Below are 21,289 nucleotides of genomic sequence, written 5' to 3'. Positions count from 1 at the left end.
CCAGGTAGCCCCTAATAGTGGTCAGTATATGATGTAAACAAAAGGTGTACAAGGCATGCACGCACATGCACACACACTCTCTCTCTCTCATCAGCCAAAATGTCCACCTCAAATAACTGTTTTCACTTTCAGTAATGTTACCGATGGGTTCATAATCAAACTTGAAATACTTTTCCAAAGTGTCAGTATGTGCTGAGATAACGGTACCAACTTTTTATATTCTTAAATGGAACTACACTGTCTTTTACAACTGACAATAGTAATATCCATTGCAAATTCAGGGGTGTGATGATTTTCAAAATCCAACAAGTACTTACTTCTCAAGAAAATGGGAATGTCTTCAAATGCGCTTTGCTCCACAGTCATGAGCAATCCCATTCAAAAGCGATATTATCACATAAGAGCCGTTGGATATCTCCTTTGCCTGTTACCTTAGGCAATATTAAATTTCTTAAATCATGCAGTGTTATCAGAGTGTATCCACAAGCCTCGCTGTCAGAAGAACATGAGGGAACTCTGCACATAGCATGTGCCTTGGCTGCCTGGTTAGAGATTCATTCAAATATGACAAAGAAAGCATGTTTGAAGATATTCTTTTTTCTTTTTTTCTCTAGGAGTACTAGTCAAATTTCAAAAATAATCAAACTCCTGAATTTTCAATGCCAGTATAACATCTGATGCTACATATACTTGCTATAGCACTGCAGGATGAATGGCCTGCCAATCCCCCATATACATTTTTACATTTGGCAGACAATCTTTCCCACAGAATTTGAGCTGTAATAAAGGCAGAGAGGGGGGTGGGGAATCTACCAAACACCAACAGAACTATGGTTCATTCCACATTAAGAAAACAGTATTGCTCTTATGAAAACAGGGTTGCCATATCGAACGGCTCTGCGCAACACAATCACGGGGAAACGGCGGCACATAAATATGTGAAATTCAATATTTAACTTCAAGATAACAAGCGGAATAAACTAAGCTGCAAATAATTTGTATGAACTAAGGGGGACGAACAGTTTACAGGGGCTATTTTTGGTTTGTACAGAATCAGAGATAAACTACAGCACATAAAAACCTTCGCATTGAAGTGTATGGTAAATCGGCGGAAGAAATAGACAAATAATATTTTTATAAGTTCGAAGGGTGAAAGATGCATATAATAAATTTCCCCAGACGGGCTGAGTGACGCATACTGTTGAGGCGCTGGTCTTCTGACCACAACTTGGCAGGTTCGATCCTGGCTCAGTCCGGTGCTATATGAAGGCGCTCAAATACTTCAGCCTCGTGTCGCTAGATTTACTGGCATGCAAAATCTCCTGCAGGACAAAATTCTAGCACCTAGGCATCTCTGAAATCCGTAAAAGTAGTTAATGGGGCGTAAAACTATTATTATTATTATTATTATTATTATTATTATTATTATTATTATTATTATTCACGAGGCAACACAGAGTACTACTGCGCTGTCATATTGCTTAACAAAAGACAATAGTAAAAATTAAATGCGGTCTTAAAGAAAACAGCAGTAATTAAAATACACTTAAGAAAGAACAGCTAAATAACAAAACCAAACAAAACACATGACAAATTTTTGTATCAGTATAAGTTATGCCATGACTTATCGCTGCACACCACAGCATCAAAATCTTCAGTAACAACTTCTGAACAGTATGAAAATAATACAACACACCACACACATACTATGCAATATACAACCAAAGTAAAATATCAGCCATTAGACAACTTTATGGTCCCACTCAACAGAAGATTATCATAACAGAGGACAAGTACGCACTGATTTACAGCCTAAAAACACGCATGCAATAAAGAAACATTGTACGTGACTTCACTACAGAAGTGAACTGCCTGCGGTTCACAGATGCTTGTACCAGAGCAACATAGAAGACAAATTAAGCAAGGCAACGAAGCAATGGCTGTTCCCGCCATTGCACATCTTCCCTACGAATGTATTTATGAAAAATAAAATCTTATACAGTTATTTTAATATCTCAGGGCAAATATGCCTCATCCTTTTTATCTATCTTTCATAATACATTACAAAGTACTATATAATATCTCTTAATCACGAGGAATTATGGGTGTCTCAGAGGGGGTATGTTCACTCGTAGATCCGTAAGAGCAATACTGTTTTCTTAACATGGAACGAGCCATAGGGGTACTCTAGGTAAAATTTACAAAGTTTCACTAATGTTGTGAGTGTCTCAAAATACCAACATTCTCAATGAACAGACACATGCATTATACAACTAGATCAAACAAAACTGTCTTTCTAATCATAATGTTGGTAATGGGGACATGACATCAAGGGTGTTCCTGTCCCAAGAGTCAATTAAAGATGGCCAATTATAGTCAGTTAAAGTAGGCTACTCCAGCAAGGTTACTTCTTTGTCACAGAAAGAGTATTAAAATTATTAGTGTCTTACTATCACTTTAATGGATATCACGACTGAAGAATGTAATCTGTGTTCATATGATGTCTCTTATGACTTAATTACATAAGTTGACTAGTGATCATCATCATCATCATCACCATTTTACAGTTCCTGTTTCCTGGGTATTGTTGATAAGTCTCTTTCAGTCTCCTCTATTCATTAATGTCTTGTTCTTCATGACATCATCCCTTGTCCTTCTGCTGGTTGCTTATCAGTCTGTTTAGATTCTGCCTTTCAACCTGACGTTTTCCTTCTACCTCTCTTTCGAAGTACACTCAAGCTGTTCTCATAGGCCCCATCCTCATCACGTTTCTAAACCACCATAGTTTGTATGTGCTGACTCTGTCTAGTAGAGATGTATTAAGGGGAGTGCAAAGGGTTATACTGGCAAAAATATCAATTTTTAGTTTTTTTAAAATGGAAAAATTATTTGGGAGTTTCTTCAATTTGATGTAAGTTTAATTGATTTTGGACAACTCTAAGTTTATTTCTTACTGCACGAATCATTTCTCCAGATTTTAAGAGCATTTATTCATTTAAGACAAGATATCTCGGGAACTATTTGCTCTAGGTGGTAATTTATGTTGATTTATAGTAATAGTCCTGCTGCATAAGTTGGCTACATTGGTTACTATGATATTACATCATATTGCACCTGTCCCGGGCCTCGACAGAGTAAAAGTATATAATCCTGCTTCACAAATAGGTTACAGATGGAAAACGTCAGTAAAATCAAACCCAGGCATCGAAGTCCCATCCTTCCTACTTTCATTCAGCACAACGGCTATGCTCGAGAGCACAGGGGCCGTAGTTATGTTCAATAAATAACAGGCATGTGAGATAAATATCTTGAAAGTAGGGCACTATAGCAAAGGAAATACACAATCTACTAAATAACAAGAATGGATTTTTACCGAATTCACAATGTAATTCTAACCACTGAGATAAAACGTTGGTTAAGAAAACTTTATACACACGAGAGATGCCACATAATTGCTTGCATGGCAATTTTAAAAATATAATACACTTAACCTTAATGCATGGGTAAAGCCATTTAATGTCTTTGTCAGTTCGTTACTCACTTCTGAATTTCATTCTGGCATTCCCATTCCAAAATCATTCAACACCGCATATATTACACTTCACTACAAATTAACAGGGATCTGTCCCTTTCACCTTAATACTGATATCCATTATACTGTGACAAAACAACATACATTACATGAAGAAGGTGGCACCTCTTGTGAATCACTTTTTTTTTTTGCTAGTTGCTTTACGTCGTACCGACACAGATAGGTCTTATGGCGACGATGGGACAGGAAATGGCTCGGAGGGGAAGGAAGCGGCCGTGGCCTTAATTAAGGTACAGCCCCAACATTTACCTGGTGTGAAAATGGGAAACCACGGAAAACCATTTTCAGGGCTGCCGACAGTAGGGTTCAAACCTACTATCTCCCAAATACTGGATACTGGCCGCACTTAAGCGACTGCAGCTATCGAGCTCAGTGTGAATCACTTTCTACAGAGTCGAGATCATGGAAATGGTATTTGACAAGTACATGCCATCCACTCCACTAATTACATAGTCATTAAAACCGTGTCGTCGCCTATCACTATAATTCTTACAATATCTCATTAAACATTACTATACTACCGAGTATACGGGTATCTCCGGGGTGATAAAACTTAATAAATAATATATACAATGCGGACACTTCAACGTTGGTTAGCCTGTAACTCCACAAATGAATCAACATACAATTACATACAGCACAAGCAATAACACATGTAAACAAATAATAATACACTTTATTGCTCTCCAGAATCTGTGACCCTTTAAAGGTCTTCTGGTATCGATACAAAGACTTTGATACCAGTCGGGTGTCGAACCATGCTGTCTTAGCTTTGAGGTGCTATCTGAAATTCCCTGCTATGGCTTTATTTAAATACCCTAATTGGAGGAAGTACATCAACCATGGCTCAATAAACATGTAGCCTTGTGAAATCAAATTACTAAGCACTTGAATATTTAAATACAGTGTTTGAAATGAGCGATATTGTCTCTGCCATTTACAGGCGTGCAGGCGGCAGGCATATCCCTAACAGGACAGAACAACTGAGGGTCTGGAATTTCACTCTCTCTCTCACCTCCACTCTGAGGCAATAAACCACTCATCTCGAAGACACGCTCTAGCTCCAACAGCTGAGTGTGTACACGCAATTCCATCCGGAATAAATGATTAATTCTTCATTTAAATTCTTGCATGTTTTCCATGCATATTACCTCCATGGGCACTATTCATGTATCATTCATTTTATCTAATGCCTCAGCAGAATTCATTACTAGCCTCTCTGTTGTTATTATTATCATCATTTCTCCCATCCTGCACATTCTTTACCTATAATTTCTATTGCCCTCAATTTCAAACACAGATACTTAACATTCATACTATTCGAATATCTTCTAAAATATGTAGATGACCCTCAACATTATGAATTGAATTATAACATTACACACATTCGCACGTCTATAAAATTTGTCATTTGTTTGCACCTCGAGCCATCGTATCTTCTCCACTTAACAGCATCCTTAAACTAAAGGAGGACGACTACAGTCATGCAAAACTTAAATTGTGAAGCACCTGAATGAATTAACATTGGGACTTAAAAAGATCGTACCATCTGAATTTACTCGGAAAGATTGTGGAGATTAGCTGAATTATTTAAATCCAAAACTATACCCTTCTGAAACTCGTACATCTCATTATCTGCACATCATATATAGGAAATCAAAGTGCATTTTACTGACTTTATCTACAAAGTTTAAATTAACATATTACTGCGACATTGACGGATTTTCATGCTAAGAGATCATTGGAATGTACTTATCATTTCGATGTGTAATCTGCTGTCATCTAACAATACCCATATGGATTTAGTTATCTATGACTGCCGCCTTGCTAGTAGAAGGTCCTGGGATCACCCAGCTCTGTGTTGACTCCATGATGTCCTGGAAACTGCTACCTCCAAGCCATCACACATCTCATGCTGTCTCTCTACTCAGGAATATTACTGGCACAAAGGTGTGTCTAGAAGATGTAGATCCTGGGTTCGAGGAGCACTCGCATACATGCGAACATAAATAGAAGTCGGGTTATTTGAAGAGATGTTTATCTGACTTCAAGATAATGCCACAATGGTAGTAACCACTCATAAGCTCAAGATGGACTACCATGAGTCTGAAGATCGCCACTCGCGCCCCGTTCGTTACAGATAAATATATTCGCTAATGTGTCTATCTCCAACTGAGCATCACTCTTCATTTATGGTACATATTCCTGGCTGATCTGATGATATTTTATTTATGACTGCTTCTAATAGCTGCACATGAACTAATTACGGCACAATGATCATTAGTTCTCTATGCTTAATATCTCACTACGTACTGACAATTTTCAGATAACGTAACCTGGTCTTTAAATGAAATTCATTTAATTACCCTGAAGATCATATTATTTGTATTCACTCCCTCACTGAGTACTATTGTCGGTATCACAGACAACCACCATACAATAATTGTAGCTCTACATAAGAACACAGGCTGCACTATGAAACACATAAGCCTCTGGCTGACACAGAATATACAGTACTTATGACTGAATAGACTCAAAAGATTGAATAGAATGAATATTGGCAGTCAGGGGGAGGCTCCTTTTATAGCAGATCGGTGGAGTTCGCCCTGGAGATGGAAAGCTACTCCCACTTTGAGACAATAGCTCCGCTAGTAATCAACTTCCAGAGTCAAATGGATATTCAATTTATAGATCTTTACACCCTCTTTCTACTGATCTATGTCCATCCAAATCGCATTGCAGGTTTAATAGTAATTGCTAAAGCATTCTTTGACATTTTGGCACGTGATAGTGAGGGTAATGGGGACTCTTCACTCTGTGTTATGAACACTACAAAGATATCTGGCTTCCATCACTGTGGTGTTATCTAAATGCATCATTAGGAATGTGTTCAAGAAGTAACTCATACCTCTACATTATTAAATACAGTAAATTAGATGGAGTTTATTGATTCCTTTCATATACTTCTCCTGCGCTTGTAACAAAATTTTCTTAGTATTATTATTGCTTAGCTCGCAAAATTTGTGGGTTGGAATCCAAGAAATAAGTGGTAAACTAGTAGTAATATCCAGTTCTTGATTTGAAATACTAAGTTAACCACGCCTTCTGACACAGGCAGCATTCTGAGAGTAGCGTCATCTCTGTCTCCCTTGTACGATAGAGATGGCAATACCCCAAGGTCATGCTTACAGAAAGCTTCTCCCTCTCTGTATGCATAACTAGGACTATTGACTCTGAACTCGCGCAGTGTCATTTGTATCCCGGACATGGCGTAAAATGCTGTCGCAACTAAATATTTCATAAAATGATGCGGAAAATGGCACATATATCTTACTGGGCTTCATGACGTGTCTATTAATGTGGTATTGAACGGTTTCAATATCTGATGTTCATGTAGTAAGAAGCATCGTAGAATCCTATGTCTTGTAAGTGGCTTCACATTTTCAAGTGTGATTTCTGAGAAACTACTTAACGTAGGGCTCTGAAATATTTTCCGCTCATTAAGAGCATTATTGTTTTTTACATGGATCTACAGTGGTGGAGATACCACACAATGTTTGACCATAAATTTTTTTTAATACACACATTTAAAAATTTAAGAACTTGATTTTTTTAAACATATCTTCTAATAAAGGTAGAACCAAGAAAGTAGATCAATAAATGTGTTAGATATGAATCTATATCCTATCAAAATTTTGTTTTATTATGTTGGACAGTTCTAGAGAAACCAGGATGTAAATCTGTTAAATTTAGTATTATCAACATAGGCCTTTGATATGCCCCTTAATCCCAGCTTCCTGCCTCACCACCTCATTTCTTAACTCATCTGTCCTGGTCATCTGGATAGTGGATCTCAGGAACTTCCTGTCTGCAGTGTTGAAGAATCTCTCTTGGTGAGGATGCATGTTTCAATAGCACACTGTTAAACATTGCCATTTTGCTTTTTATAGAATATTAACATCTTTAAAGAAAAATATTCATGCTATTTACCACAATTCTGATGACAGAAAACTGGAAGGTCAAGTGAAAAATTGTGAGCCCCACATATATATAAAATGTTTAGTACACCAGTTTTTTAAATTAGGCTTTATTTGCAATATCTACATGGTTTACAAAATTAATGAGTAAATACATAATGTGTAAAATATCTGACTATACATTGTTTCTCATTGTTCATTCTCTCTGTCAACCAGTTGACTAATCACTCCCAATCACTTATTTGTGTGCCCTGTACTTCCTTTCACTCTACTGATCTGTCTTTAACTCAGTCCCTCACACACTCACAAACAACATATCTAGAAAAATTGGAAATTTTGGAAAAGGCAAATTCTTGACATCTCCTGACAACGAGTTCCATAGCTTCCATTCCTTCTGGAAGGTAGAGGTATGGGTGAAGGGCAGAAGAGCTGAACAGTTCTGCAAGTGATAAATGATGGAGGGAATCAATATCTATAGAGACAGAGGGGGATCTCCAGAGGAAGCCTTGCTGGATGGGAGGTGGATTAATGCTTTTCAACATGGCCCTGTACTATCTGCAACTAACTTAGTCTAAATGTATTTGAAAAGAAGAGAAAAGGAGTCAGAAATGTAACTCTGTTCACTATTTTATGCTGCAAATATATATCTTTTTCAGATACATCTAACAGTATATGGGGACCCATGAGATTACAGACTGACAACAATACTGATAATGAAGTGACAGCAGTCATCAAGGAATCAGATCTGATGTTTGGTAAGTGCAAACAGAAGAGACATTGTTCATCACTATTCCATTTTTTATCTTCTGTTGATAAGAAATTCTAAAATGCCCTTCCTCAATTCAGCACATGACAACAAACACTCACATGGTAAGTTTCTAGGGTTTATGTCATTTAAATAATGTGTTACAAAATTATGGAAAACAACACAAGGTTGTGTCTCTTTACCAGAAATCATGACAATGTTTATTTTCTTGAAAGATTTTAATACTACTCTGACTATGTTGCAAAGATTTTCCCAAAGCACTGCATAAAAGTTATACTTGACCCTGTATCGAAGGTTACTGAATATTATTTCTCCAAAATGGAAACCTATTATTATTATTATTATTATTATTATTATTATTATTATTATTATTATTATTATTATTATTGTAAATAATGTAAATAATAATAATACCATGCATACCTGAGGTTTCCTAGACCAATGTTTAAAACTTAGACATTATTTGCAATATATACATGGCTTACAAAATTAATAATGTGTAAAATACTGGTACATATCTATGCATAGTTTTTCTCTGTTCATTCATTCTCGCTATCAACTAATTGACTAATCAATCACTCTATTAATCTGTCATTAACTCAGTCCTCACACACTCACAGACTACATGTATCTAAAAAATTTGGAAATTTTGGAAAAGGCAAATTCTTGGCATCTCTTGACAGCAAGTTCCATCATAGCTTTACAGAGTATCAATAAAATTCCTCCAGGAAGATAGAAATAATAATAATACCATGCATACCATACCTGAGGTTTCTAAATGAATCTCATCCAATACACCTCATGGTAATCCCATAAATACTGGCCTAATTTCCAAGTGGTGTTGTCTTTGTCAATTTAATTATGTTTCTCCAACTTCTTTTTATTGTCAACTTCTATGAATGAATTAAAACCTACAACCTGCTTTCCAGTCATTGACCGGGTCAGGGATGGAATGTCAACTTCCATCCTTTACTATAAAGAATATGATGAAACAAGTTTCTTGCATCAATTATCAAGTTACTGTTACTAGCAGAGTATGATATATAAGTGATCTGTACAAACTTACCCTCATATTGTATAATAACAATGCACTTACAGTATTTTATTTGCCAACAGATGTACTGCTGCCAACTGTTATAATATGTGTGCTGCTGGTTGGTAATGGTGTTATCATATTTGTCATCTACTACCTAAGGAAAAGGTGAGTAAAACTAATGCACTGACTCACATACATATCAGAAAGCAATTTTACTATTTAACTTTTTGCACACAGAATTATTCATTTTCTTTGACTGTAAATGAAACCCTCACTGAAACAAATCTGAGATTACTCCCCAGTCCTTATACAGACAATAGAATAATCACAAGATCAAATACGATTCATAAAAGAACTCTAGAACTGGGTCTTATGCTTACGCACATTGAATTACTGTATATATTACAAACTTGATGTCAAGATTAAAATGTTTGTTCTTGGTTTATCTATAATTATAAAAGGAAGTGTTTATCTGTCTGTGTGTCTATGCACGATGCCCAGCAAAATCTACAGCACGCAGAGATCTGAAATTTTGAACATAGGTAGATGGAAAGGGGTCCGAAGGCACCACAAAGCCGGAATTTTCATTTTAGCTTTCGTTGGTGAGTTATGAACGAAAAACCATCGGAAAACATGCATTGGGATATGACAATCCAATGTGCTGTCACCAAGATTAAATGCATAGAGTCACTGTCGCTAGGCAACGTACATAAGATAGGTAGAGAACACAATATTCAAGGAGCCATTTTATGTCCAGGGCGTAGGAAACAGTTTTTGGTCTTATATCATGTGAGGGCATATGACGATGTTGATGCTCTGCAATGAACACGGCTCTGAAACTGACGACGAATATTATTGAAGCCACCATCATGACTGAGCATGCCGCGGGCGAAGTAGTATTCCTCGGACTGTAAGTCCATTGAGTAGGAAGCCATTTTCGGTCCGCGACACGAGGAGCCATCAGCCCGTAATATTCGGAAGTGTTTGGGTGTATGTGTGCGAAGCTCAGTCAGATCTACGGCACACAGAGATCTGAAATTTTGGCATAGGACAATCGCTTAAAGTTGTAGGACTCCATCTTTGAAAACGGTGCTTTTGCCATTGTCAACTGTACGTAGATCGTTCAAGAGTTCGAAAGGCAAACACAGTACAGTATACATCTTACCTCCAAATGGAAGGACATTAATATACTTTATTCCGAAGCTCTACAAGGAAACAATATATTTTGTATTACATAACATGGTCTTTTACATGGTTTTAATATTATTTGTCCCATCCCTCAACCCGGTACCTTAAGCATTGAAAGTAACAATATAATAAAAATAAAATAACGTATTTCATGCAATTTATGCCAAAACGATGTGAGTTAATAAATATAATGTTTTAATTTGCTTTTAAATAAATACTTTAGAAACATCTAACAGTTGAATTAATAAACGCGGGCAAAGCCGCGGGCACATGCTAGTACATATAAATACAGGATTTGAAAAATCCTGGTCACCATGGCAACTGGAAATATGTGTCTGGCTCCTATGTTCTTCCGACATTGGCATTATAAATTTTTTCCTGCCAGTACAACCGATTTCTATATGAATGAAAACAATTTTTCATGGCATTATTGAAGAATTATTCAGTAATGGTGTAGGCCTACACCATTTCCCAAGCTTCTACAGACTGCGGGGTGGAACACAGAGCTTATGACATGGAGGGACCCACGAGGAGGCTACTGACTTATGAAAACAATAACACTTAACACTTACTTGTGTGCAGCCTCCGTGGCTCAGACGGCAGCGTGCCGGCCTCTCACCGCTGGGTTCCATGGTTCAAATCCTGGTCACTCCATGTGAGATTTGTGCTGGACAAAGCAGAGGCGCGACAGGTTTTTCTCCGGGTACTCCGATTTTCCCTGTCATATTTCATTCCAGCAGCACTCTCCAATATCATTTCATTTCACCTATCATTCGTTTATCACTGCCCCAGAGGAGTGCGACAGGCTTCGGCAGCCAGCACATCGCCACTAGATAGGGGCTTCATTCATTCCATTCCTGACCCGGTTGAATGACTGGAAATAGGCTGTGGATTTTATTTCATTTTCACTTACTTGTGTCAGTTAAGAACAGTCAGGCCTCAATATTGTGTTATTCATTTGTATGACTTTTGCACTCTATAACTTCTTATGAATCAAAAGTTCTTCATTAAAATTTAACTTGTTTATTTGCCACTGCATTTTTCTAGCTCATTTATATGTTATTGTATACTTATTCTGTGCCCTTCAACTTATCCCAGTTATTTCTAGGCCTGCTGGAGCTATACAGGCTCATTTTGGTTTTGGCTGGGGATTTAACATTTTCACTGCCGTGATCGAATATACTCGAGCTGCCTGAAAAGGTCCACCAGTGCTGCGATCAAATATACTCGAGCAGGATTTTGCAGCGCCAATGGTGTGATTGAATATACACGATCTACCTTTTAACTGTGTTATATGCTTCTGCTATCTATTCGCCACACTTCAAACCAATTAGTTGTTAGATGGTGGATACCGATGAAGCTAGTCATAACAGTATTCAAATCTGTACCTTGGAGATCATGAGTAGTAACTCACAATGCTACCCGAGGACATTGCCTCTTATCAGTGCACAGTTGGAACTTTTTTTACACTTAGATTTTTCTTACTTCATTAATTTTAATATACTATTTGTATACTTATACTAAGATATATGGAAGATATGGTATCCTTTTCATAATCTGCGATAGTGTGCAAATTAATTGGGGCAAGATAAAAACTTCCAGTATTCCTATATACTAATACAACTATACTATACTTACAGATATTAATTATGAATGTGGCGTCCTTTGCATTCAATGACCTCCTCCACATTTTGGTATTGACTCTACGAGTTTACAGCAAGTGTTTTCCAGTTCATTGTCATGAAACAACACATTTACTATGTTTATTAACAAGCGTTCTTTTGTCGAACAGTCCATTTTATGAAGACATTTATTTCTTCACAACACATTTTTTTATAGGGTTTAAGTCTGAAGAATTATTAGGCCAAATAAGCACATTAATTTATTCCTTTTTTATTTTTTTCCATGAATCTTGACTGTGTTTAAGTTGTAACACAGTACGAGAAAATGGTGAAATGTCCCTTCACCATCCTCAAAGGTCTGTAGGAATGGCACAATCCTATGCTATACAATTCTAATATATTTTGATGAATTCATGCTGTCATCAGCTAGTACTAGATCCTTGGGACCACGAGTAATGAAGAAAACTTCAGAATATTATTTTGGAAGGGTATTTTACAGACTGTTTAAGATGCTCACCTTGCAGTGACTCACAGTTGCTTTTGTCTAACCTTGAACAATAAAATGAATCAAACTGCTGTCTTCCAGTCAATAGAGGTTCAAGATTTATACTTATTAGCCAAACCATTTTTTTTTTTCTTCCTCATGACAGATGTCAATAACTGCTGCTTTATTGGCTTTCTTGCCTTCCACCCAACAACATGAAGCCTAACACCATAGTGCTGGAACATCGGTGTCAACTCCAACGGCCCACAAATCCTTCTGATGGCACTTGCTTGTCTTGTGAGGATGAATTTTATTGTATCTAAGCAGAGTTTTATCAGTTCTGGAAATGGTTCTTTGCTTTCTTCCATATCTCCCTTTTCTGTTTGGAGACGAGGAACCAGAATCACTGCAAGGCATAAGAGTTCTTGAAACATTAGATTTTCCTCACCCCAAACACTAGGGGGCAATATCTTCCACAGTAAAAAATGTGGGTTTTTCTCTAAGAAAAACAATGTTTGCCTGCTTCCTGAGCAAAGTGTCCATTTTCACATAAATAAAACTTACAAGAACACAGAAAAACCATGCGCTGCTATAAATACAAGCACTCAGCTGAAGTTGAAATGGCCCATTATTGCTTGTTATTGTTTAAAATTAGTCAGTGCTGGCTGCTCCAACAATAGGTAAAGGTGCTCATAGATAAAGCCAGTTTGAGCCAAAGCTAGCAACCAAATTAATATTAATTATTACAATTCCTTGTAAAATATAGTCAGAGCAGAGTGGAGTGGGGGCATAATTAGCTTAGTAGTTTAACTGCTTGCTTCCTACCCAGAAGGCTGAATTTCAAATCCCAATCAATCCTGAGTTGAGATTTTTTTCTCAGAAATTACATGATGTCAGGAAGAGCATCCAGCCTTAACCTTTTCACTGCTGAATTCTTGGACAGGTTGGTGTGACCCCAGTGCTGGACTATTTCAGCCAGCAACCTCAACATACATTATCATCAATTTAAACATAAAATACAAGCACTACAGTACTAACAGAATAATATCTCAAAGCAATATTTTAACTCCCCAGTTCATTCATACAGTTTTGGAGACAGGTCATGATAGGGATCCAGTGTTCGGTGAAATTTTCATTTGCATTATAGGTTGTGTCTACTATATATACAAACAATACCTATCTATACACATGTTTAACAGCAGAAAGATTAAATTAAACACACACAATATTGATAAAAGTAGAGGGGAACTTGTCATGAACTTAGCGTCAACTGTCTGTTTATGAAACCTGTTTGACTCGTCCGCTGCCTTTGCCAATACCTCTTCATTCACAAATACCATGAAATAATCAATATCAGGGCATTCAGGGGTCAAATTATTACTTTACAGAGCCAGGTTTGGCGCTTGAAAGGCATGTGTGTTTGGCCCACACTTGTCGTCCAACCACGTGGGCAGGCCCAGATCAGTGTCATTTCTTCCTCCCTCTGGCAGCAAAATCATCACAACTATCACTCCCTATCACTTCTCTAATATCCTCAATATCACTACTGCTACTATCGAAATCCACATCCAACTCAGTCTCCTCTAAAAGTGTATTTCCTCCGGATAAATCTTGCGTTCGTACGCGGCAGCCATCATTCCAATATGATGTTTACAACTGTGTGACAAAAGAAAACTGTTCTTCTACAGAACTAATAATATAAATACAGTAAAAACTAATTGGTTTGAAGTGTGGTTAATAGATAGCAGAAGAATATAACACAGTTAAAAGGTAGATCGAGTATATTCAATCGCAGCACTGGTGGTGCAAAATCCTGCTCGAGTATACTTGATTGCAGCTCTGGTGGACATTTTCAGGCAGCTCGAGTATATTGGATCACAGCAGTGAAAGGTTAAACCCCCAGCCAAAACCAAAATGAGCCTGTATGGCTCCAGCAGCCCTAGAAATAACTGGGATAAGTTGAAGAATGTTTTTAATTCCTTATAAAATATGAGCTTGTCTCAATTAATTTGCTCACTGCAGTATAACAAATGTGAATAAAGCTAGGAGGTACTACAAATAGATTTCATTCTGATAATTCTTACGATACCAAAACCTCATAATCACTAAAAATGGAGTTACAATTTTGATCTATGAGGTACAGAAATTATCTCTCATAAGTATGCACATATTTTCAACTAAATATTGTAATGGTGAATTGGATTACAAAACATAAGAGCAGGTCAATATACCTCTAATCCAAAGCTTCAAGAAAGTGTGTGAGGTACTAAATGATTGAAAGAAATATAGGTCTAATATAAGGTGCTGCAAGTTTGTACAATGGAGTTCCTTAGACCAGCTGTACAGATAAAAAGGACAGAATTAGGAATAATCAGATATGAAGAGACTTGCAGTTCAGCCCGACCATGGAAGAAAGGCTGACAAGGAAACCCTTCCATCTGTAAGTCTCCGATCTGATTAAGATTTGGTACGACTTCAGTAGGAACGCTGCATTCAGCCATATCAAAATTAAAGGCCCAGTCATATACCTAGCACCCATTTTGGGGTGTCGAAGTTTGCTCATTTAAGTATTGCATGGGCAGGAGTGAGTGGCAGGAAGCAGGTAGAGGCGGGGCAGCAGGCAAGTTCATGTGTCACGCTCTCATACTTTCTCTCTCGCACACACAAGACTTCCACATCCATATGGCTGAATAAAGCAATCCTACTTAAGTCGTTGTACCAAATCTCAATCAGATCAGAGACTTAAAGTTGGAAGGGTTTCCTTGTGAGTGTTGCAAGGATGAAGTGGCTAGGACACGTTAAGCGGATGCAGGTGACTTGAACTCCATGGCAGTATTCTGAGAAGATCATTCCGGAACAAAGACTGATTGGATGCTCTATCAAAAGGTGGTTAGACCAGATAAGAAAAAACCTAGAGAAGAAAGGAGAAACATGGGATGCCAAGATCATAACAAATGGAGGTACATCATTCTAAACATCCCACCCCGCTCACTGAAAGGAATTCATGATGATGATGATGATGATGATGATGATGATGATGATGATGATGATGATGATGATAGGGTCCTGTATTTCAGTTTATAGTTTTTTTCATTTATAAGGAATTTTGGCCATTCCCCTTGTTAAACATGGGTTTGTATTTATAACTTAATCTGTTAACAACTATCATATGGTTATACAGGATGTATGAAAACTGCCATCCAGTAATAACATGTTAAGATAAAGGGGATTAGAACAATTAAAACAGAGATAGAAACCAACCCTCTAACTTGCAATTTTCATCCACATTCAAATGGAGCAAGTAACATAATGATGTTTTACATGAGGTTTGCAGCACAAACACTTTGATAGGAGCCCCCATGACTCTTAAATCCCAGATTGCATAATTCGTTTTTTCGTGTCTAATGGTCATGATACATCAAGATCCCCCAAAAACTGGATGTCGAATGTTTGAACAGATACAATACCCCTTTCACTCAGACTGTCGTTCAGAAATAAAAACCAAACTGAAAGTAAGCAGAACGACCGCAGAGACTCCTCTGTCCATGATACATTATGGTCGCGAAACTACATTACCTTAATTACCCCAGTTAACACTGAATTTAAATTTTGAGTTAGAGGGTTGGTTCTTACCCTCACTGCCATGATTATTGGATGGGATTTATCCAACAGCCTGTATAGATAAAACTAAACATGCAACTTTAAATAGAGAATTCCATTCAAAACTCTTCTTGGTAGTATTATATATGGTATTAATGATCACTTTTCTACTTCCCCAGGAAATTACCAAGACATCTGGATGAAGAAGAAGTCGGAGCAATCTACGAACCAAATGAAGGCAGTGAGAAAGCAATCAGTGTATAGTGATAAAGTTAGAACTTTTGTTAAAAAAAGAAAAAAGACTTGACTGACATTCATTATACATCCTCATATATTATGTTGTACAAAAAAGTTCTAGTCCTAAAGATATTAATCCATTGCATATGGTTTAGTTGTTTTATAATCAGCCATGCTAGAATCATAGTAGTATTTAGCAATTATCAGATAATTCTTTGCAGTCAAACAGCCAAAGTCATGACTAGTTTTCTTCCCATGATTACTCAATTTTAATATTAAATGAAGAAACTTTTATTTACAATATTCTGTAACATTAGAGAGTTTCGTCTATGTATGATTACCACAGGATACATACAGACCTACAGCTACTACAAAAATACACTCTCTGATCAAAACTATCTGGACACCTATTTGAAACTATCCTCCAAGTGCTCCTTGGATATACTTCCCAATAGTGCTGCAATGTAGCAAGCATAGTTAGTGATGTGGGCTGTTGGCGTCTGGGGCAAAGGTGTTCAATAGGATTGAGATTAGGGTTCTAGGCTGGCCAGTTCCTTTCTAGTCCCACCCGAACCTTTCTATCCAGTTGCCACATGGTTTAGTGTGATACATCACTCCAAATTACAACTCTCCAGTCACCCATGGTATAGAAGCAGTGCTCTACACACTACCAAACACAGTGTTTAGCATTCATTGGCAAAATTTGCAGTTTATGGGTTAGGTGCCTAACAGTTGATCCCCACTCCTCATAGCTTCCATGCTGGCTGCACAATTAGCGGCACTGTGGAATTCAAGGGTCACAAGATACCGGCCCCGTGGTGTAGGGGTAGCGTGCCTGCTCCTAACCCGGAGGCCCCAGGTTTGATTCCTGGCCAGGTCAGGGACTTTTACCTGGATCTGAGGGCTGATTCGAGGTTCACTCAGCCTACATGATTACAATTAAGGAGCTATCTGATGGTGAGATGGCAGCCTTGGTTTAGACAGCCAAGAATAACGGCAGAGAGGATTTGTCGTACTGACCACACAACACCTTGTAATCTGCAGGCCTTCGGGCTGAGCAGTGGTCACTTGGTAAACAATGGCCCTTTGGGACTGATGCGCCATGGGGTTTGGTTTGTTCTGGTATCACAGGATGTCATGAGATATTCTCATATTACTCACTTCAATGCTCGATGGTCCCTGTTGGCCAATACGCCTGGCCTATCAAGCTGTGGTTTTGCCTTTCAGTTTTGACTTCAAAATCACATCCCCTACTGTCAATCTGAGCAAACTGAGAGAGGCGAAAATGCCCCAGATTAATTGGCTACTGTTGTGGCAACCAGCAACCAAGTGTTCAAAATCACTACTCCACACATTCTGCAGATATCTTGTAACACTGAGCAACATTTGAGCTCTCATTTGGCTTTAACAGCAACAGTCATAGTGTCATCTAGTTTACGAGTACAAATGGGTGTCCAGATACTTCTGATCAGATAGTGTATGTTGTTATATGGAGCTGCGAGAGCTGAAGTGAAAACAGAGAAAGGCTCAGCACTGATAAAAGTGAGTAGGTTCTTAAAATTGATAAGGCCATTTTCTCTTAACATCAATGCATATTTTGTTACAAATAAACCTTTCCAATTCAAGTATTCAAGGCTAATCTAAAAACTGGCTCTCATTGCTCACAAAACAGGACAATGAACTTGATAATAACTGATATTAGTACAACAATTTAATGCTGTGATGTGTTCAGTGAAAATGTCCTATTTAAGAAACCATCAACTCTTGTACAATTAGAGCTCAGTGGCTCAGCTGGTTAATTCCCAGATTTCAAGCTTTACTTTATAAGTTTGATTCTAATTGACTTGAATGGAATTTAAAGTTTTGAACTACACTTAAGTTTTGGAGTATAATGCTGTGTTATTCTGGTACATAACACTTGTGTTTTGACTTCTGCAGTAGATAATTTCAAGGTCAGGCCTCAGCTGTTATGGAACTAACTACCCTGCCTGTGACTTGGAATACAATGTTATAAACAAACTTGAATGAAGTTACTTCATTGCAGGTGATGTGAGACACAAAGTGCCTACCAAAGAAGAAAATGAAACAATACAAGATTAAGCAGAAATATCATACAAAATAATATCCCAAAAAATATTATACCACTGCCAAGGGCTACAACAGTTCTTAAATATGGATGACCTTCAGCTCTCCCAGTTAATTCTGAGGTTGCTGGTGCCACTACTATTGCTTTTTATGCTGATAGTTGCTGACTGTCTTCAAACCATATATCATATTCTAAAATATGTAAATCAGTGAAACAATATTCAAAACAATGAGAATGGTACTAATGACTGATTAAACAGAAATACTGTAGTTTATTTATTTTGGCAAAACACTATGACTTTAAGCCCATAATCCTTTTATTGCAGTGTAATGCTCTCTGTATGTGGTATTACGTCCAAACTAGAGTAATTGAGATATCTAATACTATCCTGCAGAAGATCTTTTTTTTTTTTGTTTCAATTTCCTCATACTTGTTGATGGCTGAATTTACCATCCAACTGGGCTTGTCACATAGTCAAATCTGGAGACCAGGTGAAAAGGGAAAGGAAAGCATGGAGGCAGTCAATTTCTAACCTATGATTGGTGTGAAAGGTTATTATTCTGCTGGAAAATGGTCCTATGAAGCAGAAGGGTGAAGAATATGTGACAACAGAATCTCCAACATTCTGCTTGGCCATCAATGTCCACCTAATCACTATCACCGGAGATCAGGAATCAGCAGAGATGCCTTATGTCATGACACTAGCTGGGGTAGTGTCACTTAAGAATGAAAGCCAGATTTGTATGCTAACCTAGTACTCCATACTTGAAAACACAGAGCTTTATATATAAATGTTGTTTGTCCTCATTATAGGACATTTGCCAGGAAAAAAAAAAATGTTAACTCACAAATTGTTATTTGGGATAAACATACATTTCTGTTATTTTCCTTGATCTAAGAGCTAGTGGTGATAAATGTGCAAGGTGTATTCTCAGTAATTTTAAGGAAAATCTCAAAAATGTTTCATAATTTGTGATGGAATTGTATAAGGTACTGGTGATCGCTATTATAAACCACATTTTTTATATCTGTTATCACAAACTTTTGAGATCATATATTCATGTGTTTTTGCAAACTAATGTTTTGCTATCGTCAAGAGTGAGCAATATAAAGATGAATGAACATAAATTTACAACAAATTTATTTTATCTTTCTCTTTAAAACAGTTGTTCATGGTGAAAATATTGCAGAAGTTTGTAATTTAACACAAAATGACCATGAAATTCTATAAATGGTTAGCATTTCATATTATTTATACAACACTTCTGTTATTGTACAGTGAACTGATTATAAGGTAAAATAATCACTGAAATCATGTAAACCATCCACAACATTCCTTTTTCAAAACCTACTGTATAAGTTGGATTACTTGAATTTAGTGGATATTTTAGATTTGCTATAAGTCGTTCCCCTAGGATTATTATAATTGTTCTCCATTAACTCTGATCTCAGGGAACATCTTTATTGTTAATGACTATGTACAGTATAAAGGCACAAATAAATGGTACTTACCTTTTTTTTATCATCCCATATGTATTGCTTCTTTGACTAATGATGACCGCTCCCATTTACCATTTTCTATTGAGTTGATTTTATGATGGGCTGATTATTTTCTTGCTCTGTTCCTTTAACCCATCGGAGCCTTTGTACATTATTCACATGCAGGTCAGGAAATCTACTATTCATTTATTGAACATTGAAATAACTTAATACATTGGAACTTCTCAAAAACAAACACCTCTGGGAACACATTTTTCCATATATTGTAAATACTGTACTCACAGCTGTAGTGCAGGAATGAGCTATGTTCCATCAATAAAATAAGTTTAACCTTTTGAACTCTGTTACCCTCAGCATATTCTTCCTGCTCCACTCCTAATTAATTTTTGCACTATGAATAGCTGTACGAGGAGAACACTGTAAAAGAGTCTAACACAAATATAATTATGTTACGTGAAATATATTTACAGTTGCAGCGTTGAAGGGTTGTTCCTATGTAATGCCCTATATCCACAAGTTGTTTCATTGAATAAGAATGCAGGTAAATCAGGATCACCAGCTCTCCACTCGCACCATGGATTTGGAAGAGCACCACCACCACCAGTTTCATTTTCATTATCACTCTGTTCATTGTGTTCACTTTCAGTTATATTATTCACTATTAACACGTTGACTACCAGTTCCTCAGCGGGTGATTTAAAGCTCCAGCCCAGCCTTTTTAAATCCCCTCATCTCTGTAGTGCACTATTTTACATTAAATGTTATTGTACGAAAACAATTGTAGGTACAATATTGAAAATTTCAACATACCTTGAGGATGATTACTAGTAGTGCTTGAGGCTATGGTACTGGGTTTGACATTTTCCTGGATGGAGAGGCACACCACACTTTCCACAGAACCACCTGGTTTCATGCCGGACGTTGCTTTTCGCGCACACTCTGCATCATCTAGTTGGGAATTTGTCCGATTTCATGTCTGGAAATTCATGAAGCATGTGCTCTTTTATTTTCCCATCAAGTCGAAATGGTGGATCATTAGCCGGAGTTCGCGTAGGGGGCTGCACCAGTGGACTACACATAGATGCTGATGACCCTACTGAAGACTGAGATGGGACCGGTAACACAGAAATATTCAAGGCTTCTGATGGTTCTTCATATTCACTGTCTTGTAAGAAATATCTACATATTGTCTGCATGAATG

General features: G+C 37.3%; 1 protein-coding gene across 1 annotated transcript in view; it reads left to right on the top strand.

The window, feature by feature from the left end:
• LOC136872005 (uncharacterized) overlaps positions 1-20,110 on the top strand; it is a 340,785-nt gene extending 320,675 nt beyond the window's left edge. The window contains exons 6-8 of the mRNA XM_068227412.1: positions 8,226-8,324; positions 9,452-9,536; positions 16,445-20,110. Coding sequence (XP_068083513.1) covers positions 8,226-8,324; positions 9,452-9,536; positions 16,445-16,529 — 269 coding nt within the window. The 3' untranslated portion in view covers positions 16,530-20,110. The remainder of the gene's footprint in view (positions 1-8,225; positions 8,325-9,451; positions 9,537-16,444) is intronic.
• Positions 20,111-21,289: the final 1,179 nt, after the last annotated feature.

Source organism: Anabrus simplex, chromosome 4 (assembly GCF_040414725.1).
Source record: "Anabrus simplex isolate iqAnaSimp1 chromosome 4, ASM4041472v1, whole genome shotgun sequence".
NCBI classification, from domain to species: domain Eukaryota; kingdom Metazoa; phylum Arthropoda; class Insecta; order Orthoptera; family Tettigoniidae; genus Anabrus; species Anabrus simplex.
The sequence above is the reverse complement of the archived record's forward strand: the minus strand, read 5'-3'. Positions and strand labels throughout refer to the sequence as shown.